General features: G+C 53.5%; 2 protein-coding genes across 5 annotated transcripts; one reads left to right on the top strand and one right to left on the bottom strand.

The window, feature by feature from the left end:
• Positions 1-207: 207 nt before the first annotated feature.
• ACAD10 (acyl-CoA dehydrogenase family member 10) lies at positions 208-12,236 on the bottom strand. Of its 2 annotated transcripts, XM_071445145.1 has the most exons (15): positions 12,144-12,236; positions 11,159-11,385; positions 10,340-10,488; positions 9,586-9,780; positions 8,233-8,391; positions 7,358-7,517; positions 6,839-6,980; positions 6,510-6,578; positions 5,633-5,814; positions 4,943-5,093; positions 4,309-4,454; positions 3,619-3,792; positions 2,860-3,212; positions 1,448-1,513; positions 208-1,230 (listed from the first exon to the last, which is right to left on the bottom strand). In XM_071445145.1, exons 2-15 carry the CDS (start codon positions 11,313-11,315, stop codon positions 1,153-1,155), a joined length of 2,181 nt encoding a protein of 726 aa, XP_071301246.1. In that variant the 5' UTR covers positions 11,316-11,385; positions 12,144-12,236; the 3' UTR covers positions 208-1,152. The 2 variants fall into 2 exon arrangements, with proteins under 2 accessions (XP_071301246.1, XP_071301247.1); XM_071445146.1 differs by lacking the exon at positions 1,448-1,513.
• BRAP (BRCA1 associated protein) lies at positions 12,197-26,551 on the top strand. Of its 3 annotated transcripts, none has more exons than XM_071445148.1 (12): positions 12,197-12,215; positions 12,530-12,676; positions 13,152-13,353; positions 14,075-14,264; positions 15,624-15,737; positions 16,174-16,322; positions 18,098-18,173; positions 18,667-18,805; positions 19,721-19,830; positions 21,388-21,477; positions 23,231-23,334; positions 24,324-26,551. In XM_071445148.1, exons 2-12 carry the CDS (start codon positions 12,538-12,540, stop codon positions 24,682-24,684), a joined length of 1,674 nt encoding a protein of 557 aa, XP_071301249.1. In that variant the 5' UTR covers positions 12,197-12,215; positions 12,530-12,537; the 3' UTR covers positions 24,685-26,551. The 3 variants fall into 3 exon arrangements, with proteins under 3 accessions (XP_071301249.1, XP_071301250.1, XP_071301248.1); XM_071445147.1 differs by lacking the exon at positions 12,197-12,215 and adding an exon at positions 12,230-12,399; XM_071445149.1 differs by lacking the exons at positions 12,197-12,215; positions 23,231-23,334 and adding an exon at positions 12,229-12,399 and having other exon boundaries at positions 24,324-24,608.
• The last annotated feature ends 895 nt before the right edge of the window (positions 26,552-27,446 follow it).

Here is a 27,446-nt window from a genome sequence, read left to right as displayed (position 1 = left end):
TCCCGGCATGGACAGCCATGGCACTGAGCACTGGGGCGTGTTCAATAACGCCTTTGGCTCTTTAGCAGCCCCGTCCCTCCCCCGGGGCTCGGGGCAGATCCAGCAGCGTTAAACCCCCAGGGCAGACGCGGCTCTCGGCCCCCCGAGCCTGCCCGAGGGAGGTGGGAGGCGCTGGAGTCAGGCGCCTGCTGGGAAACCATCCCAAATGCCGGGGCTGGGCACACACAGGCTCAGCTCCCTCCCCCTTCCACGGCAGAGCCAAATGCCCGAGGTTGAGGTGGAATTTCACCCCGCAGCTTGGGAGAATCCAAGGCTCGGGTTACCGGCTTCCCCACAGCCTCATGGTCGTTGTGCTGAGCCAGCACGGCCCCCAGGGCTCCCTGCAGCGCCCCTTGTGCTCCTGAGGGCTGGCAGGTGGTGCCCACCCTGGGCAGATGGGCTGTGAGGCTGCACCCACGCTGGAAGGGCAGGAGAACCCAAAGAACCTTACCCGTTACTTTAATAATTAATTAATACAACATATAAATTGCTCATGCTCATAAAATTGTTCTCACAGTTCTGCCCTGGCTCTGTAAAGCACTGAAAGCTCCCACTGATCCAGTCTGCACCTCCATGGTCCCCAAAGAGACCCCACCACACTCATGGGACCATGGATCCTCCCAGTTTCTCCCAGCTCCACAGGGCAGGCACTGCCTCAGCTCTGGAGTCTCCCCTGAATCCAGAGGCCTCAAGGACTGGATTCAGTTCCTTCCACCACTGAGGATTCTTCCAGCCTCTGCAAGTTGCTGGAGGTAGTGCTGAAGAAGGAGAGATGTGCTGAAGGACAAGAGACATGCTGGTCCATTCTCTTTATTCCCAAAACCAAGTGTGCACCCCCAGCCAGGTCACTCCCAGCCAACTCTCCCTGCTGCACTTCTGACTCTTGCAGCCCCACGATCCAAGGGTGACTTGGCCCCGTGTTGAGCCAATCAATAAAAGCACTGAGCACAGATAACACCAAACACCACTGGAATTGAGCTCACAGGCCGCCCTCAGCACGGCCTCTCCCATGCCAGAGTGGCTGGTTTGGGTCCCCATCTGAGGTTTCCCAGGGCTGCAGCTCCTGGCTCAGCTCTGGTTTGGGAGTCCTGCCCTGTGACCCCCTGGGGACCCTCAGCCAGATGTGGAGCTCAGCTCCAAGGGAAGTGCTGGGCTGGGATCTGCACTGTGGAGATGTTTTGCTCCAGGCACCTGTGGGAGAGTGAGAGCAGAGCCCATGTGGGCACACAGGGCTGCAGGACCAGGCAGCAGCGTCCCAGAGCCTCCCAAACCCCAGGGGACCCAGTGCTGGGGAAACAGCCTCACTGGGGACCCCACAGCACACAGGACACATCACCCCTCATGCTCACTGACCCCAGGGTTGCTCTCTTTGGGTCAGGAAAGCCTCAAGCCTGAGGAATCTGCTCACCTTGGTGCCCTGATCCATGGCCTGTGCAGCCATCAGTGCCACTGCCTTGGTCCTGGCACTCTGTGCCTGGGGGAGGAGGATGAGACCCATGAGAGCTCTGGTGCCCCTGGTGCTGCCCCTGTGATGGGCAGCCATGGCTCTGAAGGAGGAACTGAGCTTCCCTCTGCTCCTCTGGAGAGGATCTCCCGGGAGCTGGGGACACTGTTGCCCCCTTGGCAACCTGTGGGATCAGTGTGTGGAGTCTGCTGGCTCTTGCTGTGGGATGAGGCAGGATCAGCTGAGATCCTGCCCTGTTCAGCCAGGAATGCCTCAGCTGCCAGCTCCCAGGGATGAACTTCCCCTGGCAGTGCCAGCTGGCAGGGGCAGCCTTGCCCTTGCCCTTGGCCGTGCCCAGCTCTGGAGCACTGTGGCAGTTCCAGGCTGGGAATATTTGGCTGTGTAACTGTTCTCTGCATTATCTTGCTGTTGCAGGCAGCAAAACTCCTCCCCTGGCTTTCACAACACACTTCCACAGCAAAGGCTGACAGTGCAGGGATGATGCCAAGGGAAAGGGCAGTGGGATGGACGTGGAGGTGACAGGGATGAGGGGGCTCTGTGGTGCCACACACCAGGAGCAGCATCTCCACAAGCCCAAGGCTTGGAGCAGAAAGAGTGTGGCAATCCTGATGTTTGGAGACTTGGCAAAGATGAGTGTTTCGAGGAAGGGCAAGGAGATCTGCTTATCTCAGCACCTCCAAATTCCCCACAGCTGCTGCTTCCCTGCCCTTTCCACCTCCTCAGTGGATCAGCTGCCAAGTGCCCTGACACGCTGGTGTCTGCTGGTTTCTGCCAAAGCACAAGGAAACACTTTGGAAGGGCACCTGGGTATTTATTTGGCAGCTGAAAGGAGGTTAAGTAACCCACTAGAATTTGATAATGTCACCAGAATAATTAGGAATATAATCTTGGTAGCAGCCCAAGGGTGGGGCTGTTTGCTTCCACTCACACTGTGAATGGAAGCTGGGAAGGTGCAAGGGACCTCCCAAGGAAGCACCAGAGGGAGACAAGGGAATTAACTCAGCCTTTCCCAGAGACAGGAGCAACCATTTCTTCCTGGACTGGCAAGTGCTGAAAAGCCCAGCCCAGCCAAGCTCTGGGCACACCATCAGCAGGGATGGCAGGACCTGGGTAAGCAACCACAGCTGGGCTGGTGTTAATCTGCTCCTCTTGGAAGGCCGTGCCAGCTCCCAAAATCACTGTTTCCCAGGGTATGAACTCTGTTGCAGCCAAATGAACCCAGCCCTTTCCCTCCAAACCACTGGGCTCCAGGAGTGCCAAATGTCTGACGTGATCAGGAGAGCCAGGACACTTGGAGGCCACAGTCCCCACCCCGGGGCAGGTGCAGCAAAGCAGCTTCAGCACAGATGTCTCACCTGCAGCTCTGGCAGAGGACGTGGAGTCTCTCTGGAATGGGAACTCAGAAAGCCCTTCTGGATGCCCATATTTTCCATCCTGCAGCAAAGCCCCTGGGCCATCCCCACCAGGCTGCTGGGGGGAGTGACCAGGGGGGCTCTGGGCACAGGGGCTGCCCCAGGCCGTGCCCAGGTGCTGAAACTCCTGCCCAGGTGAGGCCCTTGCCCGGCCCAGGTGCTGGAATGTCGCAGGAGCAGCTTTGTGGGGGGGAGGCTCTCAAACACACGGAATCCTTCTTTAGTGGCAAAATCCCAAGCCAGCTCAGCCACAAACTCTGTGTCCTTGGGGCTGCTGTCACCTGGAGCTGGCTTCCCTGGGGACAAGAGAACAGGACACTTGTTTGGAAAAGCCTGTGTTAGGTAGTCACATCCCAAACAGCATCACCTGCCCTCCTCTGGGACTTGGGGAAACTCCTCTCTAAGGGATGTGGAAAATAACATCAGATTTAATTCTGATAAAGGCTCCAAGGCCACGCCTGATGCGTGCAGACAAACAGCACCAAGAGCTCTCACCACCTCCCTGTGAGTCCCTGGGAAAGGCTGGTGCTGAGCTGGAAGGTCTGAGAGCTCCATCTGTAGGACACAGCTCTGGGCTCCCAGCTTTGGCCTCTGCTCAGTTCTCCCAGGAAAGGAAAGACCCCACAGCACAGACAGCAGGCAGGAACAGGCCTGTGCTGGAGCAGGGAGGCAGCCCTGTGGCCCTGGCTGTGCCCTCCTCACCTGCCAGGGATCCATGGTGACGTCCCTGCAGCATCACAGCCTGGCGGAAAAAGGCAAAGGCCAGGTAGAAATTCCAGTTCTCTGGGTGCTCCACTCCCATGTGGCCACAGTACATCTGGGAATACTCCTCTGCCGTGGGAATGCCCAGGTGCCCCAAGTCACCCTTCCTCAAGCCTGGAAGATGGGAAGAGGTACCAGGGAATCAGCTGCCAGAGCAGCTCAGAGCTCCCAGGGGATGCTGAGAGCCTTGTGGCACAGCCAGGCCCCTCCATGGAGACACCTGCACCTTCCAGGACCTGCACAGCTGCAGGGCTGGCTCCAAATGGAACTCTGGGCTTTGGCACCAGCCCCTGCCCCAAAATGCACATGGGGCAGTTCTCCTGGTTAGGGTGAAACTGTGACTGACAGAGATCTCTCCTAAATGATGGAACCTCTCCGTTTAACCCTGTATTTTTCTTTTTAACAAGTGTATAACTTAGTGCACAAACCAGTCCTGATCTGCTTCACAACTTTCCCACCCAAAAGAGTTGCCCAGCTTCCCAGCTGGAGTGAGAGGGAAAGCAATGCAAACCCAGAGCCCTTTCCAGCTGCACTGAGCCCCACTGCCAGCTGAGCTGCTTGGGCAGGAGCTGATCTGCTCTGAGCTCTGGTTCCTCTGCGTGTGCCAAAGGTGACTGTGCCCCTCTGTACCTCTGCGAGCACCAAAGTGGGCTGGCAGGAAGAAGCTCACACAGTTATTCGCCAGATCACACAGGGGATCTCCTAGAGTGGCAAACTTCCAGCCCAGCACAGCAAGGACTTCTGGCCTGTCTGGATGAAAGACCAGGTGGTCCATCCTGTATCAGAGGGAAAAAGAGATCAGGAAAGTCTCCAGAGGAGGGAAAAATCCCAGTGCTCAGCAGCAGTAGGTGCTTTCAGTGCTCTTCACTCTCTTCAAAAATTGCAGAGTCCTTTGGAAGGCAGCACAAAGTGAAACATTAATTTCTGCAAGCAGAGGATGGAGGTTACTCAATATTGAACTCCCTGGTTAATAATGGACTAAATTGGGCTTTGGAGAATGAAACCAAGTTAGTCAGAGCCTCAGATCAGGGCTGATTCCTGAGTACTGCAGGAAGAGCTGATGATCCTCCAGTATCAGACCAGCATTTGCAGCTGCTGGATGAAGAAACTCAATCTCATTCCCTGGGGATGCTGACCCTGACCCAAACCCAGCTTTTGGGCTGCTCTGAAGCCGCTGCCCCAGCCCAATCAGCAGCTTTTAGAGTTTGGGGGTCATTTTACACTCAGTCCTTGTTTCCTGCTGGGATGTGCTTCAGGGCAGTACCTGAAATCACCGTGCACCAATGTTGTCTTCTGGGATTCAGGAAAATGCAGAGGCAGCCACTGGATGAGCCTCTCCATTGCTGGGATCATGTGAGTTTCCACAGCTCTATACTGCTTTGTCCAGGTCTCAACCTGCTGCTGGATGTAATTTCCTGGAACAGAGGAACACAGGCTCCCAGGGAAAGGCACAAAGAGGCTTCAAAAGGGACAGAGAAAAAGTCAAACAGCCAAGCACATCTCAGTCCAGAACCCTGATTTAAGCTCCAAGATTTTAACTGCAATTTCCAGGGGTCACGTACTTAACTGGGCACTAGATTTAATATTGAGGTGGAAGGAATCCAATCCTGGACAAAAATGTAACTTCTCCACCAGCTCCAGGAAGCTGCAAAGGGAACTGGAGGGGATGCTTGGGGAGGTTTGGTCAGAGATGGCAGCAAAGAAGTTACTCCTGTACCCACAGTGGGCAGAGATGGCAACAAACATGGCAGAAAGCTCTGGGAGGTAGTAGAACTTTGGGAACTCACAGGAAACCTGGATTGGAAGAGCTCTTCACACCCTCCCACCACACCTGGGGATTCAGACTCTGCACTGCTCATTTTCACTTTCCTACCTACCCCCAGTTTGGTCCACCCTGCCCATCCCTTGAAATGCTGACACCCAGGAGAAGAAAGGATGCAGAGGCTGCTCTCACCGTGCTCCCCGAGGTCCTGCAGCTTGGCTGCTCCCAGGTCCAGGCTGTGGATCCTGGCCAGGACGTTTGCCATGGCCCCGTACCAGGCCCCGCGGCGGCGCGGCGGCACCGCGGGCAGGGACGCAGCGCGGTGGATGCGGCCAGCACAGTGCTCCAGCAGCAAGAAGGGAGAGCCAAGGATGCTGGGGAAGCAAACTGGGATGTGTGGGGCTGAGGTCAATCCTGCCACTACCCCCCAGATCTCACCTGCACCTTGAACGTGCCCCCAGGCCTCACCCTGCAGCACCTGGGCGCTCTCTGGAGCCCAGCTCAGGCTGCCTGTGCCCCTGGCTGTGCCATGCTCAGCCCTGGCCCCTCCAGCCCCAGAGCTCCAGCAGCAGCTGCTGCCCTGCTCCCTGCAGTGCCTGTGAGCTGGGCTGCCAGGCTGCTCACAAACACCAGCAGCAGTGGGCACACAGTGAGCTGCAGTGCAGACACTGAGTCCTGCAGCCAGCACAGATCTGAGCAGGCTGCAGGCCTGAGGGCTGTCCTGTCACAGATTTGCTGCTGTCACTGCTGCCTGAGGTCTGGCAGTTGGAAAAATCCTTTCTTTATTGCAAACCTGAGCACTCTGAGTCAGCAGGAAGCCCTACAATATTGCTTTATAAGTGCTTTTCAAAGAGAGCTTTTGGATTAATTGCTAAAATGGGACATACCTAAACCAAATCAAATCACAGTGATTCTGTCCTTTGAACTTCTAGGGTCTCCTCCAGCCCCACACTGCACATATGTTCATTAGATCAGAGCACTCTGTGAGCTCTGTTCCTTCTCTCTTCACCTTTGGGGGAATCTGGCTGCAGTTGCCAAGCACAGAGTGGAAGCTGAGGGACAGGATTACCTTCTGTCCTCGCAGAGGGCAAGCAAAGGGGGCACAGGAACACCAGCCTCAGCCAGAGCCTTCAGGACCCTGCCAGGGAGGGACAGAGGTGCAAGGAGTCAGTCCTGGAACTGCTGTGTTGGAAGCAGACACACCATATCCCTGTGCTCAGCTCTAAATATGCTGAAATCATGTGGCTGGGGGGAGGTGAAAGGAGCACATCCACATCTTCCCATGGCCCGGAGCCCCCAGTCCTATCCCACACTTTGGAAAACCAGGGGAGGCCATAAACGATCCTCCCCACGTGTCCTGCTCCTCTGGCCCTGCAAACTGCAGCAGGACCCCCTCACCTGTACTCCCTTGGCACAGAAGGGCCTGAGGGGCCTGAGGGAGGCTCCTCCTCCTTCTTCAGCACCAGCAAACGACCTCCAAACTTCACCAAATAGCTCCGGGTGGACTCTCCGTGGTCAAACTGCCGTAACTCCAGTGGGGCTGGGAGGTGGGAGCAGAGGGTCAGCCCCACTCCAGGCTTTCCACCCCCCTCCTGCACCTGGGGCTGAGAGCTCCCTCTGTGTCCCACACCCCTGGGGAACACGGCAGCAGCTCACAGCTGCCTCACAGGACAGGAATATTCCTGGCATCTCTTTGGCAACTTGTGCTCAACCTCTCCCAAAATGAGCAAATCCTAAAATGTTGTTTCTTAATTCTAGGAAAGTGATGGATCACTGAAACTGGAATGGCTGTGCTGTTTGCTTGGAGATTATGAGCCTTTCCTTAATATTATTCTTCAGTCCCTATGTTATAGGAAAAAGCCAAAAGCTCCAGAATATCCAGGTTTTCTGATGGAAGGGCCAAACCCACTGCAATACCTGTTGGGTGGGCACCAAGAACATCCTCAAGGTACTTTTGCAGATGATCCTTTGGGATTTCCATGCCTGGTCTCACTGAACGAGTATAGGGAACAAACCCTTGCAAAGGAAATCCCAGATGGGTTTCCAGCTCTTTGAGTGCTGCTGCTGGATCATCAACCTGAAACCAGGAGGGAGAGAGTAGCACTGGGTGACAGCTAGAAGACAAAATTTCCTGGGAAAGAGAGAGTCCTGCCTGGTTGGGATGCATTTATCTGTGAGTCCATCATGTGAGGAATTCATGGCTCATTCCCTGCCAACACAGAGCTTCCCACCTTTACTCTGCCCTGGAGAGAGCTGTGATGGTGGCACTGTGAGCTTGGGCTGGGATCAGAGCTGGAATTCCCTGAGTGCAGTCCAGGAGAGTGGAGGTCACTCTTCCCACCAGTCCCTCTTGTCCTTTCCCCAGTGGTCCCCAAATTAAAACCCCTGTGCTCAGTGACCCCAAAGCCTGGGGGTAACCTGGCAGTCCCCAGCTGACTCATCCATGAGGCCTCAGAGTTTCTGAGAATTCATTAACTGGAGCTCATTTTCTGCTTATTTTCTCAACCATAGGGATGGGGCTGTTTCTCCTATAGGGAACAGAGGAACAGGAATGAGGAGAGACTTCCCTGAGGTTACACAGGGTTTGGAGCCATGAATGAAACAGCCCAGAGCAGACTTTGCCAGTGATCCCTGCTTTAACCCCACAACATCCTGCAGGGACAAGCAAGGCTGGAACAAAAGGTTGGCAAGAGTCAGTCACTGCCAATTGGAAATCCTGAGCTGGTGAAACCAAGCAGCTGCTGGACCCAAAATCCACCCCCAAATCCCACCCTGGCTGTGTCACTTTGTACCTTCACTGTTTTCATGCCAAGCTGGGCTGCTGCCTCCAGGTTCTGGCTGCTGCTGTCCAGCAGGATGGATTCCTGGGGCTGCACACCCAGGCGCTCCAAGCACAGCTTGTGGATCCCAGGATTTGGCCTGGGCACCCCTTCCTGAGGTGATTCAACCACCTGCAGCAACAAGAGATGGAATATGCATGAGCCTGCTGTGACCACAGACACCTGGGCAGTGCTGGAATGGAGAAGGGAGGGTGGGAAAGAGTCTGGTCTAATTAACATGAGAAATAAAGGATGTGGAGCTGGGTAGGCCGTGGTTCCAGGGACTGTGTGGGTGCCAACTGCTGTGGCCATGGCTCCTCAGCTCAAATCAGCCAAACAGGATCAGCCAGTCCTTGGATGGAAGAGATCCAATGAGATGTCCCAATGTGGGAAACCAAACTGGTCCCAGACCAGTTGTTCAGTGCTGTCCAAGGAAGCCTTGGATGGCAGCACCTTCCAAAGGCTCTGGAAAAGCAGTGTCCTGACCACTGCAGCCACCAGCCACCCCAAAGCCACCTCCACGGCAGCTGTGTTGACCATAACCGTCCACCTAAAGTCTGGATCAAAAGAGCATTGACTCAGTGTCTGAACACTCCCACTGCCCTCCCAGCCATGAGCAATCCAAGCAGCCATTCCCCTGCTCTGTAACACTCCAGGAGCAGCAGTGAATCCATTGCATGGATATAAAGCCAACACTAATGGAAACCAACATTCAATTATTTTTCCCCTACTAATTGCTGTGCAGGGCTGCTGCTCCTGTTCCAGGAGCAGCACACACTGGGGAGGCCGTGGGTATTGGAGCCCTGAGGTTCATGTGTCATCCAATCTGCCAATCTGTGTCATCTCTGCAAAGGTGAAGTGTGCTGGGAAAGGAGACTCTGCTGGGAGGGGAGCATCTGCTCCTCATCTCACACAGCTCAGCATGTTGCGGTAGTGGGTTTTTTAGCACAAGGGGTGCATGAATTCTTTGAAGAGTCCTTACTCTTTTAAAGCTTATTTTTGTTTGTTTGTATTTTAAAGCAGGCAGGGCACTGAATAATAACATTTATTTCTAGTCTGTGTTCCAGCTTCCAAGTCCTGTGTCTCCATCGCTGCTGTGCCTGTTACACAGAGACTCGTGGTTGTGTGGGCACTTTGCAGTGGATTTGCAAATGTCACTCAGCCCCTCTCCAAGTGCCTACAAGGAATTGTGTGAGGAAATGTTCTCCCAGGCTGATGTCAACCAAACTGTGCTGCTGCTCGTCTGCTACCTGCACTTAAAGAATTTCAGTCGCTGCTTTCACAGGTGGAGGAGCAGAGCCCCGTTTGGGATCCAGCCAGACTCACCACATCAAAGTGCTGCTGGTCCAGGGCCAGGAGCCTCTCTCCATGCCCCAGGCACAAGCCGTGGCCCAGCAGAGCTGTCTGAAGCCCTTCTGCCCGGATACACTGAGCTGCTTCTGCCATTACGGGGAGCTGTTTTCTCACCTCCTTTCGGATTAAATCCCAGAGAAAGGAGTGCACTGGAACATGGACATTTGCCTGAGAAACAGAGAAACCCCAGGAGTGATGATGGGCCAGAAAGGGGTGAAAATAAGAGTGCTTGGGTAGGTAGGTTATCTGATTATCTGATCTCGCTGTCCTACTGCCTCTGGCAGCAGAAGGCAGGCAGGGAATCTCAGCTAAATTGCTTTGCCCAAATAAACAAATGTTCTCACATTCCTAATTCTGCAGCAGAGATAAAGGGCTGATTTTGGGAGAGAGAAATCACTGGGACTGTGCCTGCCATGGGATCAAGGCAGGTTAGAGACAGACACTGAGAGCTCAGCAGGCAGGAAAGGAATCTGCATTTTACACTGAGATGTTTAAAAAGGATTTTATTCCAGTAGGAAATTAAGGCAAATTCATCTGCCTGCCTGCCCAGGCACCGGGATAATGGTGGAAATCTGCCCTCTCTAATAGCAGTGCTTCCTAGATGGAAAATCCAGACCCTTCAACCACAGAATTTCTTTTTAAAGCTCCTCTTTCCTCACTGGACCTGTTTCCATGCAGTCAGGAAGCACAGGGAGAGCAGGGGAGAGTTTACAGGTTTGAGGCTTACAATCTCAAAGCACTGCTGTCCCAATTCCTGCAGGAACTCCACAGCTGTCAGCTCTCCCCTGGAATACTGCAGAGAGAGGCTGTTCTCCCCTCCAGACAGTGCAGCTTGCTGGACGGTGCCGGCTGGAATGCAGCTCCGGGCCTCCCACTCTGCATGGAGAACAGCAGGGAAGCCAGGAAAGAGCATCAGCAGAGTGGGAAAGCAGCTGGGAGTCCCTCTGGGGTCCACACGGTGAGAATGATGTGCTGCACTGGGGTGACTGACACAGCACAGAGAAAAGGGTTTGGGCATTCCAGGAACTGCAGCACCTCAGCCCTGTTTTCAGTGTGGAGAATTCCTAAAGCTGCACCTGCCTTGGGTGGCATCAGGTAGTGGCACCACAGGACAGTTTTGTTACCAGGGGGGTGCAGGGTGGTCACTGTTACTTCTGTGACTTTTGATGGCACAACAGGTCCCACCATCACAAGTTCTTGGGTGTCTCACCAGAGCCAGCTGAAAGAGGCACCTGAAATTTATCTTCCCTCCAAGCACAGGAACCACAGGAGTTCTGGTGACCAGGGACCAGATCAAGAGAACGACTGGAGCTGTGCCAGGGCTCAGGAAGGTTCTTTCCCTGATATTTCTGAGCTGGGCACTGCCCAGGCTCCCCAGGGAATGGGCACAGCCCCGAGGCTGCCAGAGCTCCAGGAGAATTTGGACACCACTCTCAGGGATTGTTGGGGTGTCTGTGCAGGGCCAGGAATGGATGATGATCCCTGTGGGTCCCTCCCAGCTCAGGATACTCTGTGCTTGTGTGGGGTCAGCAATGGGAACACACACCTGTGGCTGTCCTGTGAGGGGCTGGGAGCAGCACCCCGCTCTCCTCAAAGACCACGGCTTTGTACGAGACCCCTCTGGATTGCTGCTGGATCAGCAGGAACCGCCGCATCCCGGCACACAGAAGGGTCTGGGCACGGGCAGCGCTGCTCAGGGACATGCTGGGAACCACGGAGGGGCCAGGGAAACTCACACCTCAACCAGGGACAGGCTGGAGCACAACTGCAGAGCTGCAGGGGAAGTGTTTGTTTATGCACACAGAATCATGGAATTGTTATGCTGGAGACCTTCAAGACCATCAAATCCAACCTTCCCAGATCCACCAAACACTAGGGCCAAGGGCTCTGAACACTTCCAGGGATGATAGCTCCACCCTGGGCAGCCACTCAAGTGTCCCAGACAAACCAGGGACCCCCAAATGGGGTTTTATACACACATCCCTTCAAGTGCTGGGGACAATGGACTCATCACTAACACAAACGCTAATTACTGATCATAATCAGTGATTGCAGCCATGTGAGGGTCAGGCTCTGCTCCCAGGGAACAAGGGACACAAACAAGGTGAAATGGCCTCGAGGTGTGCCAGGGGAGGTTCAGGTTGGACAGCAGGAGGAATTCCTTCATGGAAAGGGTGGTCAGGGATTGGAACTGACCAGGGACATTTGGAGTCCCCATTCCTGGAGGTGTCCAAGGAAGGCCTGGACGAAGCACTGGGTGCTCTGTGTTGGTGACAAGGTGGGGATTGGTCAGGGACTGGATTCCATGACCCCGGGGGTCTCTCCCCTCAGGGATCCCTCACACCTCCCAGGGGTCTCTCCCCTCAGGGACCCCTCACACCTCCCTGCCCGATGATCCCGGGGGTCTCTCCCCTCAGGGACCCCTCACACCTCCCTGCCCGATGATCCCGGGGGTCTCTCCCCTCAGGGATCCCCTCACACCTCCCGGCCCGCCCTGAGTGGCCAAGGCTCCCGCTCTCGCGAGAACGTACCCCGAACTCTCGCGAGAAGCAGCGGCCGCCCCTCGCAGCCCCCCGCGCTGCCGCCGCAGCCGCCGCCGCCGGGTACGTCAGCGCGCCGTGACGTCACGGGGTCAGAGGGGAAAGGTGCGGGAGGCGGAAGCGGCGCCGGTCCCGGTCCCGGTCGGCGGCGGCCCCGCGGAGCCCATGAGCGTGTCCCTGGTCGTGATCCGGCTGGAGCTGGCCGGGACCTCCCCGCTGCCCGCGGGCTTCGCCTACAGCGCGGCCGGTGGGTTCCCCCCGCCGGGGGCACGGGCGGGGCAGCTCGGGGCAGCGCGGCCGGGCCCGCTCCGCACGGCGCAGCTGCCGGCGGGGCCGTCCCGGGGCTGCCGGTCCCAACGCCTGCTTTGTCCCCGCAGCTCCGGACATGGCAGCGGAGAGCAGCGGCGCCGTGCCCGCCTGCCTGGAGGGGAAGGGCCCCGGGGAGCGGGCGGCCATCCTGCACCAGCACCTGGGCCGCAGGGAAATGACCGACGTGATCATCGAGACCATCCAGCCGCGGGCAGGTACCGGCCGCGGGCACCGGCGGCGGTTTGGGCTGTCCGTGGTGGGGGGAGCGTCCCGGTGCTGTCACCGGCTGGGCAGGGCGGGGGATCCCCGGCGGTGCGGGGTTTGTGGGGTTTGCGGGGTCAGTGGGGCTGCGGTTTGGGGAACGAGCAGAGAAGTTCAGGAGTGCGGGGGCGGAGCTGGGGATTCCCGGTGGGCGCTGCCCACTGAGCTCATCCCAATCCGCACCTTCCTCCCGAGCTTCCTCCCCGAGCTCGGGGACAGGGACAGGACCCGCTGGAGCTGTGTCAGGGGTTTGGAGTGGAGATAAGGAAAGGTTCTCCCCCAGAGGGTGCTGGGCACGGCCCCGAGGCTGCCAGAGCTCCAGGAGAGTTTGGACAAAGCTCCAAGCTGGTATTTTTGGGGTGTCTGTGCTGCACTGGGTGATCCTGGTGGTCCCCTCAGTAAAGGGGAATCTTTTTGCCTTTGTGAAAGATGAAGCAGAAGCTGCCATGGAGGGAAGAAAATCCTCGGAGGCTGCATCAGCTGAGGACAAAACCAAACAGGAGGATCAAAGCAAGGAGTGTGAGGCTGCTCCAGACTCTCCTTCCAAGCAGCTCCCAGACCAGATTTCCTTCTTCAGCGGGAACCCCTCGGTCGAAATCGTTCATGGAATTATGCACCTGTACAAAACAAAGTAAGAATTCCTCATTCGTGGCAGCTCAGGTGGGAATGGGAGGGTGAGTTGGCCACCCTGGGGCTGTGGCTCCTTGTGGGGACAAACAGGAAGGGTGACTGGCTCCTGGGAATGCAGAGAGTGACTGGTGCTAATGGTGGAGCTTGGGGCTGTGGGTGGCACCTGTGACAGCTGTGTGTGACACTGGGGGTGTTGAGGGCTTGTGAGAGTGTAAGACAAACACAGATTCAAAAAAAAAAAACAAATTTGAAAGCAGCTTTCCAAGGCATCCCACAATTAAAAAGTGATCTCTGGGGCCTTGGTGACAGGTCTGGGGAGCTGTGTGAGGCAGGGGAAATGTTTATTTATGGAGGTCTCATCCTGTGTTCCAGGGGTTCCAATTCCACACCACTCCCCTGTAATTGTCTGAGAATTCCAATTTCAGGTCTGCCTGAAAGAAAGGAGAGCAGGAGCCACCACATGGGCACTGGCAATAGTAACAAACATTGCTCAGTTCTAGGAATAGTGCTGAACATCTGGGGCTTGCTAACCTCAGCTGTTGTTATAGAAAAACAGGTGTCAAACAATCCCACTGCTCTTGGAGCTCCCAGGTTCATCTTTGGCTAAAGGATGCCTGTTTGTGCTCACTCCTGATGACAAAAGGGGGTTAAAGTCTGACAGCAGAGCTGCTGTGGCTGTGTGTCCAGCTGTGTGTCCAGCTGTGTCCCTGCTGTGTCCCCAGCAAGATGACGTCCCTGAAGGAGGATGTGAGGCGCAGTGCCATGCTCTGCATCCTCACTGTCCCCGCCACCATGACCAGCCACGACCTCATGAAGTTTGTGGCCTCCTTCTACGAGGTGATTGAGCACATGAAGATCATCAGAGACTCCACTCCAAACCAGTACATGGTGCTCATCAAGTTCAGCTCCCAGGTAAGGTGCTGCCAGCGTTCCTTGGCTGCAGGAATGTCACACCAGGTCACTGATCTGGGGCAGCCCTGAGCCAGGGTTGTACTTATGGAGAAACAGCCCTGTCCTCCTTCCCAGAGAATCCCTGGGGCTGCTGGGGTTAGTCCCACACCTGGAAGCAGTGGATGCCATGTTCTGCTGTCCTGTTCTTTTGGCAGGATATTTTTCAAAAATGAATCCATTTACAGAGTTCTCTGCTATCTCTCAGCTTGTTCAGAGTGTTATGCTGTGCTGAACAGAAAAGACCCAGCCAGGGGAGCTCCCTTTGTTTTAAGAAAGACTTTTCCTGCTTTTCTGAGGAGCTGGGTGATTTCCACTGCCAGTGTGGAAAGGACAGAGCCCCCCAGTGTGAGAGCCTGGGGGTGAATTGGTACCCAGATAACACAGTTTGCTCCTTCAGGCCCCTTGGACTGGGCACCTCTAAATTCCCCCCCTAATTCTTCTGTGGACCCTTTCACTTGGACCTTCTCTTCTCCCAGCTGCACATGATTTATTTTGGGGTTCAGGGAGAGGTTTCCCCCAGCTGTGAATTCTGCCTGAGAGGTTTCCCCAAGCCCTTAGTGCAGATGGAGGATTTGTGTGAGTTTTGTGCTAATTGCAGTACTTAGAAATTGGTTTTATATCTCTTGTTGCATTAAATTACTCAGGCAAATATTTAGTGCTGAACAGCCTTGCAGCAAATCCCTAAACTTTTGCTCAGTTCACCCTGAAATTCCTGTTTCTCAGGCAATTCCCTGAAGCTCTGTTGACCCCTAATGGCTGTGCAGGTAGCAAAACAAATCTCCAGGTTCTTTATGCTCCTGCCTGGAATCAGCAGGAGAGTGAGAATGTGGTGTTCAGCTGATTGGTGGTTGTGGAGAAAGGGTTTGGGGAGCCCCTGAGGGAGAAGAGATGATGGATTTGGCAGGGTTTGGGTGGGTTCTGCCTCTTTTGCCCTGGCAGGTGCCTGGGCTGTGAGTGGTGAATGGATTCTGCCCCACAGTGAGGCTGTTGCTCCTGTCCCTCACAGTAGCCCCTTACATTTTCGCAGAGACCAAATTTGCTTTGCAAATGCACTGAAATTGCCAGCAAAGGCTCGAACAGGTGCTGAAGGGGAATGCCCAGTTCCTGCTGATTGCTCCAATGTCACTGTGGTGTCACTGCCCTGAGCTTCACTTGTGTCTTCCAGAGCTGATACCAAACCCAGCACCAAACTGCAGTGCCTGGAGCTGGCTGAAGCCCCCTCTGGGTTCCAGGGAAGAAGGGAGGACATGGGAGGTTTCTCCTCCTCTCCCTTGGCTGGGTTTTTCTGTCTGTAACCAGTTTCCCCTGCTCTGTGCCCAGGCTGATGCTGACAGTTTCTACATGGCCTGCAATGGCCGGCAGTTCAACTCCATCGAGGAGGACGTTTGCCAGCTCGTCTATGTGGAAAGGGCTGAAGTCTTCAAGTCAGAAGATGTAAGTTTGGTTTGATTTGGTTTTTTTTTCCCTGCATTTCAGAAGGTTTTAACAGGATTTTTTTAAGAATAAGCAGCAAAAATGCCTTAATACATCATCCCCACCTTCATTTCCCATTCTAGTGGAATGGGAAGAGTTTGTGTGGTGGCTCCATGGATTTTGTGCCTCAGCTGTGACCTAAACCTGCCTTGGGTTGTAATTTAGGGAATCCACAGAGCACAGTGGGGCTGGTGGCAGGTGCAGCCCCCTTCACTGTGGCCCTTTGAATGTTGGGCATCACTTTTCTTATCTTTGCAATAAATCCCAAGCACTGTGTGGCCTCACAGCGTTCCTGTGTCACGGTTTTGACCCCTGGTGCCAGCAGTGATGGGAAGCTGCAGTTGATGGCTGGTGCTGGGAAGGTGCTGAGCAGTTTCTGTGTGCTTGGTGCTTGCAGGGGGCCAGCCTGCCTGTGATGGACCTGACAGAGCTGCCCAAGTGCACCGTGTGCCTGGAGAGGATGGATGAGTCTGTGAACGGGATCCTCACCACTCTGTGCAACCACAGCTTCCACAGCCAGTGCCTGCAGCGCTGGGAGGACACCACGTGAGAGCCTGGGCTTTATTTCCACCTCTGAGGCCCTGCTTGGAGTGCTGGGGGCTGTGCTGACAAAGCTCTGCTGGTCACTGTGGGGGCAGGAATTACTGCAAGTCCTCATGCTCAGTTTTCCCATTAAGGGGCTCCCAGAGAAAAATCTCGCTGCCAAAAGTAATTGAACAGTGATTCCCAGGGGGAATTGTAGAGGAGTGCTGATTATCTCAAAATACTCCAGCAGAGAAGTGCTGGGCTAAAGAGGCCTGGCTGCACACACAGCCCTGCTTCACTCAGCCTTGGCAGCAAGGCCAGGCCCTGCCTTGGCATTGCAGATGGATCTGGAGCTCAGCTCCTTGTGGGGAGCCCTGCAGCCTTCTCCTACCTGGGTGCTGGGAGGGGAGGAGGAGGAGGTGAGGAAGAGCAGGTGTGGAGGGAAGGGGAAGGCAGGGGAAGAAGGGATGATGACAAGATGGCTCAGTAGATCAGGCAGGGGAGGCTCCTGTTGTTCCAGGTGAGTGATGGCTGTGTCCATGACACTGGGCAGGCTGGAGGTTGGGCGTGTGTCTGTCCTTAAGGCAGCTGTCCTTGCTGCCACTGACTCTTTCCTCTTGGTGCTCCCAGCTTCCCAAATCCCTGTGGAGCGGGATTTTGGTGTGCCTGGATCCCCAAGTGCTGCTGTCAGCTGGGTGTGTTTGCCATTCCTCTGGTTTGCTGCGCCTCAGGCAGGCACAGACACTGCAGCAGGAGGCTGCAGATCCTCCCTGTGCCTGCTCCATCCCTGCTGTCCCAATTCCTGGATTCTCTGATGGAATGAGAGGGAGATTGTAGCTCTCTGTGATCTATCACTCCTAAGGCAGAGTAACAACTCAGTGAGATTAATCAGATTTGGAGCTGTGCAGGCTGAAGGGCTGCTTTGCTCCATAAATCCAGCCAGTGGAAATTTGGGGCAGTGGAGCATAGCCAGTGCAGGAGCACGATCCCAAATAGCCCTTAAATATGGAATGTACAATTTAAACAGAGCTTATGCTCCCAGTCTAAAGAAATAACAAAGGAAAACCTCTGTTCTCCTTGCTCAGGCACCACAGAGGCTGCAGGTGCCTGAGTTTGAATAGGAACTGACTGCAGCCCAGTTGTCTCTTACCTAGAAGATTTCTGGGGCTTACCCAGCAGCTGATGAAAAATACATAACCAGTCCTGGCAGCCTCAGTTATCCCATTCCTGAGCTGAGCTGAGCTGTGCTGCTCTGGGGCTGGACACAGCTTCCTTCTGCTCTGGGCTGTTCTGTCCTTGTGGCAGCACCAAGGGAGTTCCAAAAGAGGTGAAAGATTTGGATCTTCCTGCTACTGATTCTTTTAGGGTACAGTTATGGGGTGTTCTTCCTGGGAAAGCTGAGATTGAATCCTTGAGGTTGGGGTGGGATTGAAGCATCTCCTCAGGGTTGTTTTAAGGACTCAGGGGTGTTTGCAGAGTGTCACCTGGCTGTCCCCAGCAGTGTGTAGCTCCAATGCCCTTCCTCAGTGTGTAGCTTCTGTGTAAACCCCTTGGACTGCACCAAAACCAAATCCAGCTGAAATGGCTTTGGGAGAACTGTTCTTTGTCCTGTCACCAGTTCAAAACCAGTAACTTTGTGTGGAGTGAATTCAGGTGGGGTGAATGTGAGCTCATGGGTGAAACAGGGAACCTCTGCTGCACAAGGCATTTCCCTGGAGCTCTCTGGCTCTCTTTTCCATGACTGGAAAGTGAAGATGTTGCTCCCTGTGTCTCATGATGTTCTTGTTGCCCTCCAGGTGCCCTGTGTGCAGGTACTGCCAGACTCCAGAGCCCGTGGAAGAGAACAAGTGTTTTGAGTGTGGAGTTCAAGAAGTAAGTAGGTGGGTGGAAGGTGAGATCTGGCCTAGATCTGACTGCACAACTGCTTGGGTTGCTTTGGGGCTTACTCTCAGGCTGATTTTGGGCTGGTTTTACCAGCCAGTGGGGTATCAGCTTTCCTTTTGAGTTGCATCAGTGCTGGGAAGGGAGGTCACCTCACAGGTTTCCTGTTCTGACGAATCTCTGTGGTTCTTAGATCAGTGTGACAGCAGGGAGCTAAACCAGCCTGATGGTGGTGGCCCTTCCAGTGTGTGCCCTCCAGAGCTTGCTGAGACCCCTCATTCCTTAGCCAAGGCCACTCTCCCACCTGGGTGGGATTTATCCAGCCCCTGCAGGGTGTAACTGCCTTTGATGGGCCGGGCTCCCTTCCAGCTGCAGGGGGGAGCAGGAAAGCAAACACTGACCAGAGTGTGGGGTGGGTCAGGCTGTCTGGGGGTGCTGCTGCCCCCCAGAGCTGCCCCCCAGAGCTGCTCCCTGTGTGTTGCAGAACCTGTGGATCTGTCTGATCTGCGGGCACATCGGCTGCGGGCGCTACGTGAGCCGCCACGCCTACAAGCACTTTGAGGAGACGCAGCACACGTACGCCATGCAGCTCACCAACCACCGCGTCTGGGACTACGCCGGAGGTGAGCCCGGGGGCCTGGGCACCCTGAGGGGCTGGCCAGGGGCTCAGTGTGCTGCCAATGGAGCAGGTTGTGTCTGGGTTCATCTCTGATTTTGGGGAGCAGCCATCTCTGCTCTAGCAGCAGCTTCTTGGGAAGGTGACTCTGTCACAAGGTCCAGCGTCTCGGGAATGTTTGTTACTCCTTTTCCATCATGCCCCATTAAAGTCCCCCCTGCCCCAGAGCTGGCTTTGCCCCTGAGCAAGGCAGTCCTGTCCAGACAGCTCAGTCCCTCTTGGAGACAGAGTGTCCAAATACCCAGGCTGCTCATAGCCGTGGCTACCTTAAGCAAACTAAGTGGATTTCAGCTCTTTGGTGATTATCAGCTCTCTTATGATTTCAGCTCTTGCTTGCTAAGGCACCTGTGGGCTAGGGGGAGAAGCAGATGAGAGAGAGGAGAAGGAGAGCTCCTGGTGGTTCCACAGCGATGGTTTATTGAGGGGTCTGTGAAGGGTTCCAGCGATGGCTCTTCTTCTGCCAAATGGGCTAAACCAGCCCCTTTTTATAGGGTACAGAGGGATCCAAACTTGTCCAGTAGTAGGGGTTAGGGGAAAGTGACCTATGGGGTTACAGAGGTAAGCTAGAGTCCGAGAGGCAGAAGACAGGAGCTTATTTTGCTATCTCATCATGACTCAGCAATTCCTACTGTTAACTCTCTGCCCTCCACAGGGTCTTAGACAATTCTGTGGGGTCTGCTACACCCCATAAGGTATTTTTTCAAATAGCCCATAAGGTGGCTGGGAGGAATCCGCTAAAGAACAAATGCATGTGGTGTTGGCTTTGTGCCTGGCTGAGGGGCAGGGTCTGGGTGGTTTCATTGTGCTCCATGATTGGGGTTGCTCAGATCTGAGGGCCCACGGTTGGATTTTCTCTCCCCAGACAATTATGTCCATCGGCTGGTGGCAAGCAAAACTGATGGCAAGCTGGTTCAGTATGAGTGTGAGGGAGATATGTGCCAGGAGGAGAAAATTGATGCCTTACAATTAGAGGTAAATATTTTCACTTGTTGGACTCTGCGTTTTGGAAATGTTTCCAACCCCGCCATGACCACGGTTCAATCCCATCAGCTGAGGCAGCAGATCTGCTCCCAGCCTGGAATTGTCTCCAGGCAGGAGCAGGATGGGTTTACTGCCTTTTTTTTTTTTTTTTTTTTTTAATTTTTTTTAAGCCTCTGCCTGGCTCTGCAGAGCCGATGCAGCGCAGAGCTGGCTGCAGTGTCCTGTGGTCACTGGTGATTGAAGCAGAGCTGCCTGTGCTGCTGCACACCGGGGGCACTGGAGGGAGAAGTGGGTCTGAGTCACTCCCCAGACCCTTCCTAGTGGATCTATGGCTTGGGTTCAGAGCCATGACCTGTGTGGCTCTGTCAGTTTGGGTAGTTCAGCTCCCAAACTGAAGGAGGATGCAGGAATCCACAGCTGTGCACTCACCTTGGCGAGCACCGAGAGCTGAGAATCTGGTGCCAGCCCTGTTCTGTTCCCCTCCCTTGAACAGATAATGATTTATTTATTTTTTTGTACCTGTTGCCCGGCTTCTCCTAACTAAAGGAGAGGAGCTTGAAATGCCTGCTTCACTGAGCAGCCACTGCAGCACGATTTCAGCCGCATTAGACACGAGGGTTTGTGAGGAGGAACAGCCCACAGAGACCAGACTGGAGCAGCTCATTGCTCACATAAATATTTGGTTGCTTTTCAGTGAATTTTCTGAATAACACTTAGATGCTAAACCAGCTGATTTTAACCCTTTTTTTCCTGTGGGTGGTTGCTTAAAGCATGTAAGATCTCTCTGTCTAATGAGATTGCCAAATTCATTCTCTCTTGAAGTATTTCAGTGTTTTGGCACTCGGAAATTACTGAGAGTGATCAAGGCTCTGTGCATGTTTAATTCTCTAGTGAATGCCTAATTTGATGCTTATTAGGTTGATGAAAAGGAGTAATCACCTTTTTCAACCTTCTCATGACTCATTTGCAGAACCAAAAGGGAAAAGATGGGATGTAGGGCATAGATCCTTGTTCAGATACCAAAATGACATCGGAATGGGCCATACATGTTGGAGAAGAGTAATTGGGAAGTAGTAATTGGGAGTAATTGGTTACAGAGAGCTGAGGGTGCTTTCCCAGGAATCTCCTTATAGGAAAACTGGATATGTGCATTGATCCTACTGCACTGGAGTTTGGGTTGTGGATGGGAACTCTTCCCCTCAGCCTTTGGAATCTCAGACTCTCAGGACAAGGATGGATGGTGCTTCATTTTCCTGTAGACATTTATTGCTATTCCCATGAAAAATCTGTCTTCTTAAACAATTCTTGGTTTGATATTTTCACTTGATCTTTGTTGTGCTGTAGAGGCTTTCCTTAATTTCAAAAATACCAAAATTACTTGATTGGGAAATCAAACTGGTGAAAGCCATGGATCTGCAGCTGGGCTCTGTGTGTCAAGAACCTCCTGATTTCATGTGTTAAACTGATGAAATGGATTGTGGATTGAAACCCTTAGGGCTCCTTAAGCAGCAGGGCCACCCTGAGTGCTCTGTGTCTCTGTGTTTGTAGTATTCCTATTTGCTGACGAGCCAGCTGGAATCCCAGCGGATCTATTGGGAAAACAAGATTGTCAGGATTGAGAAGGACACGGCTGAAGAGGTGAGCTCTGCCCTGGGCTCTGGGAAGGGTCCTGGCCCTGTTCAGTGGGAGGAGAAGGAGCTGCTGGATCTCTGGCTGAGCCTGGGCGCCGCCTGCCGCAGCCTCGCGCAGCCGGCTCCGCTCCCAGCTGGGAAAATCGGCTCCAAGATGGATCTGTCCCTTATCTGGCTGCTCCCAGGGAGCAATTTGCTGCTCAGTGGTGCAGAAGCAGGTAGATTGCCACAAAGATTGCAGCTTGATTTAAATGTGCTGCTGGGGAAATGCAGCAGTGGTGGAAGGAAGGCAGCGTGGTGCTGCAGGATCCCGGAGCCATCCGTCTCTCCGACACGGATCTCCAGGGAATGTTGGTGGAGCAGAGACAATATGACTTTAATTTGCTCGGCTGCAGAAGGTGGAACTGTCTCTCTGCTCCAAATGCATATTGATTTGCCCTTTCTTTTTGATCCCTTCTCTCTCCTCATCACCCTTTGGGAAAAGTTCAGAGTCTCCTCCTATAAAGCATCCTGCAGGCAGGACTGCTTCAAAATGTCACCAGGAAAAATCCAGGGAGGATATTCTACTGCTTGTTCACTCTACATACATCCTTTCAACCAGGTTTAAAGTGAGTCAGGATTTAGAATTAAGTCCTTAACTTTCTTCAGGACTTCTAATTAACCATTTAAGTGTCTGCAATTAAGTAAAAATAGAAATTGTGACTGTTGAAATGGTGGTCATTGACCTTGTCCTAAAGAACAGTTCCAGGAATCTTATGGAGAGCCTTATAAAAGGAAAGTATGGATCAAAAATCATCTTGCAAGTGGCCAGGAGACACAATCCTAAAAGCAGCTTCAGAATGAAACCACTCTGATCCCTGCTCCAAACGTGGTTTCAGGTTTAAAGATCCCAATAATTTTATCCATGGCACTTGCTCCATGTAAGTCTTGTCTGGATTGCTGCCACCATGCAGTTTGTTCCATTATCAGGGCTCAGGCTACTTCCCCAGATTAACCATCAGCAGCACCAACATTCCCTGATTTGGACTGGAAGGCTTCAAACCTGCTCTGCACCCACGTGTGCAGACACTGACATTGGTCCAGGCTGCTCCTCCAGGAAAGCATTTGCCATTAAATTCCTGCCCCACTGCCTGTGAGTGTGCTGGAGGCACCAACAGAAGGCAGACAAGAATTCCTGACTCTAAATTTCCTGTAAGTCTCCTGCTGGAGGTTTGACACCTGGAGAAGGAGAGCTTGGCTTTCTCCAGGAGCAGCAGAGGGAAGAGGAAAGGCCATGGCCAGGGGATGTTTGTGTTTGTGTTTGGGATATTGGTGTCAGTGGGTCAGTGCTGAGTCAGCCCCTGTTCATCTTCACACTCATCCTCTGAGGTTTAGTTTAAAATGAGCAAAAACTCAGCCTTGAGGTGAAAATCTGAGTTTGCTGATGGATCCAGAACCACGAGAGAGTGGCCAAAGGAGTGCTGGATGCAGGCAGGAAGAAGTTAAGGAGCTGCTGCAGCTTTTGGCAGTGCCTGGCACGGATCTGCAGCCGGAGCTGCTGTTCTGTGGGAGCAGCTTCCACGGCAACGTGGCTCCTTGGGAGTCTGGGATCCAAGGGTAACACGGGGGTCCTCACCAGAACAAAGCCTTGGCTCCAAGCTTTCCTTACCTGGGGAGAGGAATTGGTCAAAGTCTGGAAACAGCTCTGGAAATCCAAGTGTCCTGACGAAAGGGCAGCGGACTTTGAGCTGTTGGAAATGCCCCTGTGTTTGTTTTTACAGATTAACAACATGAAGACCAAATTTAAAGAGACCATTGAGAAGTGTGACAGTCTGGAACAGCGGCTCAATGACTTGCTCAAAGAAAAGCAGTCAGTGGAGAGGAAGTGGGTACCACTGCCAGGTTTAGTTCCATGCAGCCATTAAAACACCGTGCACTGACATCCAAAAAGAAAAAAAAACAAAACTCCTGCTATTCTTGGGTTTTGAGCTGTTTAAGCTGCAATACTGAGAACATGGCTTGCTTTATAAAAAGCTCTGATTTCTGTAGGTGTTCACAAATGGGAAGTGTCTGAGTGAGCCCAGCTTTGGGGCCATGAGCTCCCTTTCCACGCTCTGCATGTTCAGCATTCAGGGATCCTTCCTCTCCCTGCTCTGAGGGAGATGCCAGCCTGTTCTTGGTGGGTGCATCCAAAGGGATGAAAGGCAGCTCAGCAGGGGCATCACAGAGGAAAACACAGATCTTGGGAATGCCTGCAGGAAAGATGTCAAGCCTGGGAATTGTGGATCCATGCAATCCTTGGGTGGGACTGTGTCCCTGTTCCTCCCAGCCCAGGGCCTGCCCAGCAGTCCTGGCTGGAGCAGGGAGCAGGCACTGAGCTCCATGGTGCTCACCTTCCTGAGTGGGAAACAGGCAGGGGAGGGTGCCAGCAAACTGCCAGGGCAAAAGCAGAGTTGCTGGGAGCAGGAAGCCCTGTCTGTGAATCACAGGGCTGTAACCCTTGTGGGAGCATCTTCCCTCCCAGTGAAGTGGTATTTTGAGGGTCCTGGAGTGTGGCAGGAGGCCCCTGACTGCCCTCAGCTCTCTCAGGGTCCCTTGTAATCCCTGTGCCCTTTTTGGCACCCATTCCAAAAGCTGCAGGTGTGTGTCCAAGGTCAGTTCCATCTCCCAAGCACACTCTGCCTGTTGCCTGTGCTGTTGGTATTTGGCATGAGATGGAATTGCCTGACCTGGGGGGGATTTCAGAATCTTGTATTGCCCCCCCCTTACCCATCTTTGCTGGAAAACCAAATTCCAGGTGGAGTTGGGGGCTGGGGATCAGTTATCCAGTGAAAAGGCTGAGATGCTGTCCTGACTTCTGCTTCTCTCTGCAAGGTGTTCCCAGCTGAACAACAAAGTGGCAAAGCTCTCCAACGAGCTGAAGGAGGAGCAGGAACTGAACAAGTGCTTGCGAGCAAACCAGGCCTTGCTGCAGAACAAACTGAAGGAGGAGGAGAGGGTGCTGAAGGAAACCTGTGAGCAGAAGGACCTGCAGATCTCTGAGATCCAGGAGCAGCTGAGGGATGTCATGTTCTACCTGGAGACACAACAGAAAATCAACCACCTCCCAGCTGAGACCCGCCAGGAGATCCAGGAAGGACAGATCAACATTGCAGTGGCATCTTCTGCCAGCTCCTCCACAGCAGGCACAGGCAAACCTTCCTCCAGGAGAGGCCGTGGCAAGAGAGGGAAATGAGCACAGGAATTCTCTGCTGCCACCCTGGAACTGGCCGTGCCAGCAGCAGGCCAGGCTCACCTCGGGACTCGGGCTGGCAACACCCAGCTCACTAAAGCTCAGCTAGAAATTGTCTCCAGAGCTGCTCATAAAACTGGCTGCAAGTCAGTGGAGGTGTCTGTGGTATTTAAAAGCATTTCACTGCACAATTTAGCTGTTTTTAGGCAGATCTTGGTGACCATTTTGCCTTCCCTCCTTTTCAGAGCCCCTCCTGTCATGCATTTGACTTTGCTGGAGAGTGTTTTGGGGTGGGGGGGTGTGGGGTGTGTCCATATCCAACATCCCATTCCCTGTGGGGATGCTGTAGAGTAGGCTCAGCCCGGTGTGTAAGGCTTCTCCAGTTCTTCTCCTGGATTAAAAGTATTCTCAATTAAGAAGTTATTTAATAAAACGGTGTAAATTAGGTTATATACATCTTCTTTTTGTATGTGCAGTCCTGACACTGCAGAACTGCCTGTGCAGGAGTAGAACTGTAGTTTGGAAAGAAAAAGGAGTGAGGTGTGGAAAATAAACCATCTAAGTGGTGTAAGAAACCAGGCACGTCCTGAAGGCCATTGGTCTGGGAATTCAAAGGCTTTAAGGGGCTTTCCTCTGATTTCTCTTCATTTTAAAGGTGGCCTTTGAGAGGCCAGTGCTTGCTGTGCTGCCTGTGGAGCAGAAAGGGTGGAAGTTTTGCGTTCTGGATGCTGTTTAATGTGGTTATTTTATAGGTATTTCTACAAACTCAGTGGAGTCATCTGTGGCTTGGGGAGCACATTCCCAGTGCTCCTGGAGCAGGGGGTGTGTGTGTCCCTGCCTGAGCTGCCCTGGCAGTGCTGGTGGGAGCTCCAGAGCTGCTCTCCTCAGAGCCAGGTGAGGAGAGGGACAAGCACAGCCTTTTCCAGACTCTTCCCACATTCCTGGAGCTGCCCCTCCACTGGGTCCTCCCCAGGAGCTGCAGCTCTTGGTTCAGTTCCTGTGCTCACCAAAACGTGGCACTATCCACAACCTCAGCTGGCAGAGCTGCTGTGTGACTTGTCCCAAAGGGACACAGGTCCTGGAAGGGAATTTTGTGCACAAATCTGCTTTGGTTTGGGTTTTTTGTTGGTTTTCACTTAGAATCTAAGACTCAATGCTCTGGGGTGGGAGGTTTTCCCCTGGAGAAGCGACTGTCCTGGTTGCTGTTGTGCTCAGAATCAGAGCATTTAAAGGCTGATCTTTTGTTAAAAATGGCAGGGGAATCCCCAGTTGTCTTTCCAGGCCACAGGATGATCCTGATCCTTGTTGGAACAATCATGACCTTAGTTTGGAACACTGAAACAGCTCTGGCTGAGCAGGTCCAGCCTGGAACACAGGCATGCAAGAGCCAATCCTTTATTGTTAGAAGTTCTTTTTTTGGCCCATTGAAAGGGACAAGTCCCAGTCCCTGGAATGACCCTGGGAAGGTGGGTGGGTCTCATCCACTTCCTGCCTGCATGGACAGAGAGAGTTGAACTTCCTCACTGGAATTACAGGGCTGGTAGTGCACTCTGGGCATCCCCTGCTTGGGTTTGGAGATCTGCCCCCACCACCTGGAACTTGGACCTTTTCTGACTTTGGAGCAGGAATGTACACTCATTTTTCCAGTGTGTGGATTGTACTACCAGGTCTCTGCCTTCTGTAAATGACTCTAAGGACCTCGAGATGTACAGCACGGCTTGCTCTCCTAGAGAAACTATTTTATTTAAGATATATTTTTACACCATTAAGATCCTCTGACCTTTTGCTGAAGGCTTGCTTTGTGTAGAACACTAAAGATGCTGTACTGTATCTTGGAATTCATTTTCAAAAAATGTGATGGAAAATTAAACCAGCGTGCAGTTCTTTCTGTGTGTTTGTTCCACTGAGGGGAGGGAGGAGGTTGTTTTGGAAGTCTGATAGTTTTTAACTCAAAGGCAAAGCTGTCCAAATGAGCTCTTGGCCTTCTTTGGGCTGGGGAAGTTGGGCCCAGCTGAGCTGATAGGAGCAGATAAGGCTGGGCAGTTATCTCTGGGCAGCTTGTGCAGAAAAAGCAAGAATTGTACAAGGCTTTGTGTTAAACCAAATAATTCTCAGCCCTTGAGTCGCCTCCAGCTTCTTAAACCATCCCAGGTGAGCAGAGACCCTGCAGTGTCTGTCTGGGTGTTTATTCACTGCTGCAGATCATTGGGAATCTCCTTCCCTTGGGAGATTTCCCACAAGGAACTGGGGCTTGCGGTGAAGGGAAAGGTCCCACTTCAGGCTGGTCTGTGACTTTTCCTTACCCCTCATCAGGACCCACGAGTGCCTGGAAAAGCTTTGGCGCTGGGACCTCAGCGTGTGGTGAAGTTTTGCCATCGGCAAGTGGAGCAGCAGGTCAGCCCTGGCTGTGACTCACTGTCCCCACAGCAGGAGGCTGCACAGCCTGAAACTCCCAGCACTGCACAGCTGAGCTTGGCCGAGCTCCTGCTGCGGTTACAACCCTTGAAATAGACATTTTAATTTGGAAATCCTGGAAGGAACACACCTCTCCCCAGCTGTACACAGGGGTTTGCTGGGTGCACTCCCAGGGAGCTGTAGGACACAGCCACGTGGGCTCCATGGAATAACAGAGATGTTCCTGCAGGAGCAAGAAATGAGAGCTCTGCTCTCCCCAAAGCACTGCTGGTGGCCAGCACGTGCTGGAACTCCCCTGGATGCTGCTGTTCCCTCTGGAAAAGGTCCCTGCTTCACCTCCTGGCAGGGAG

The sequence above is a fragment of the Agelaius tricolor genome, unplaced genomic scaffold, assembly GCF_023055355.1.
Source record: "Agelaius tricolor isolate 1412-34295 unplaced genomic scaffold, bAgeTri1.0.p SCAF_20, whole genome shotgun sequence".
In the NCBI taxonomy this organism is placed as follows: Eukaryota; Metazoa; Chordata; class Aves; order Passeriformes; family Icteridae; genus Agelaius; species Agelaius tricolor.
Note: the sequence above shows the minus strand (reverse complement) of the source record. Positions and strands in the feature narration are given on the sequence as shown.

Excerpts from the sequence above, each read along its gene's own strand:
- ACAD10 (XM_071445145.1), bottom strand. The coding sequence starts at position 11,315 with ATGTCCCTGAGCAGCGCTGCCCGTGCCCAGACCCTTCTGTGTGCCGGG. Across the intron at positions 3,793-4,308 it reads CCACTTTGGTGCTCGCAGAG|GCTTGAGGAAGGGTGACTTG; the intron begins GTACAGAGGGGC and ends CCCATCTTCCAG. Across the intron at positions 1,231-1,447 it reads CCATGGATCAGGGCACCAAG|GTGCCTGGAGCAAAACATCT; the intron begins GTGAGCAGATTC and ends ACTCTCCCACAG.
- BRAP (XM_071445147.1), top strand. The coding sequence starts at position 12,318 with ATGAGCGTGTCCCTGGTCGTGATCCGGCTGGAGCTGGCCGGGACCTCC. Across the intron at positions 16,323-18,097 it reads CAGCGCTGGGAGGACACCAC|GTGCCCTGTGTGCAGGTACT; the intron begins GTGAGAGCCTGG and ends GTTGCCCTCCAG. Across the intron at positions 18,174-18,666 it reads TTGAGTGTGGAGTTCAAGAA|AACCTGTGGATCTGTCTGAT; the intron begins GTAAGTAGGTGG and ends TGTGTGTTGCAG.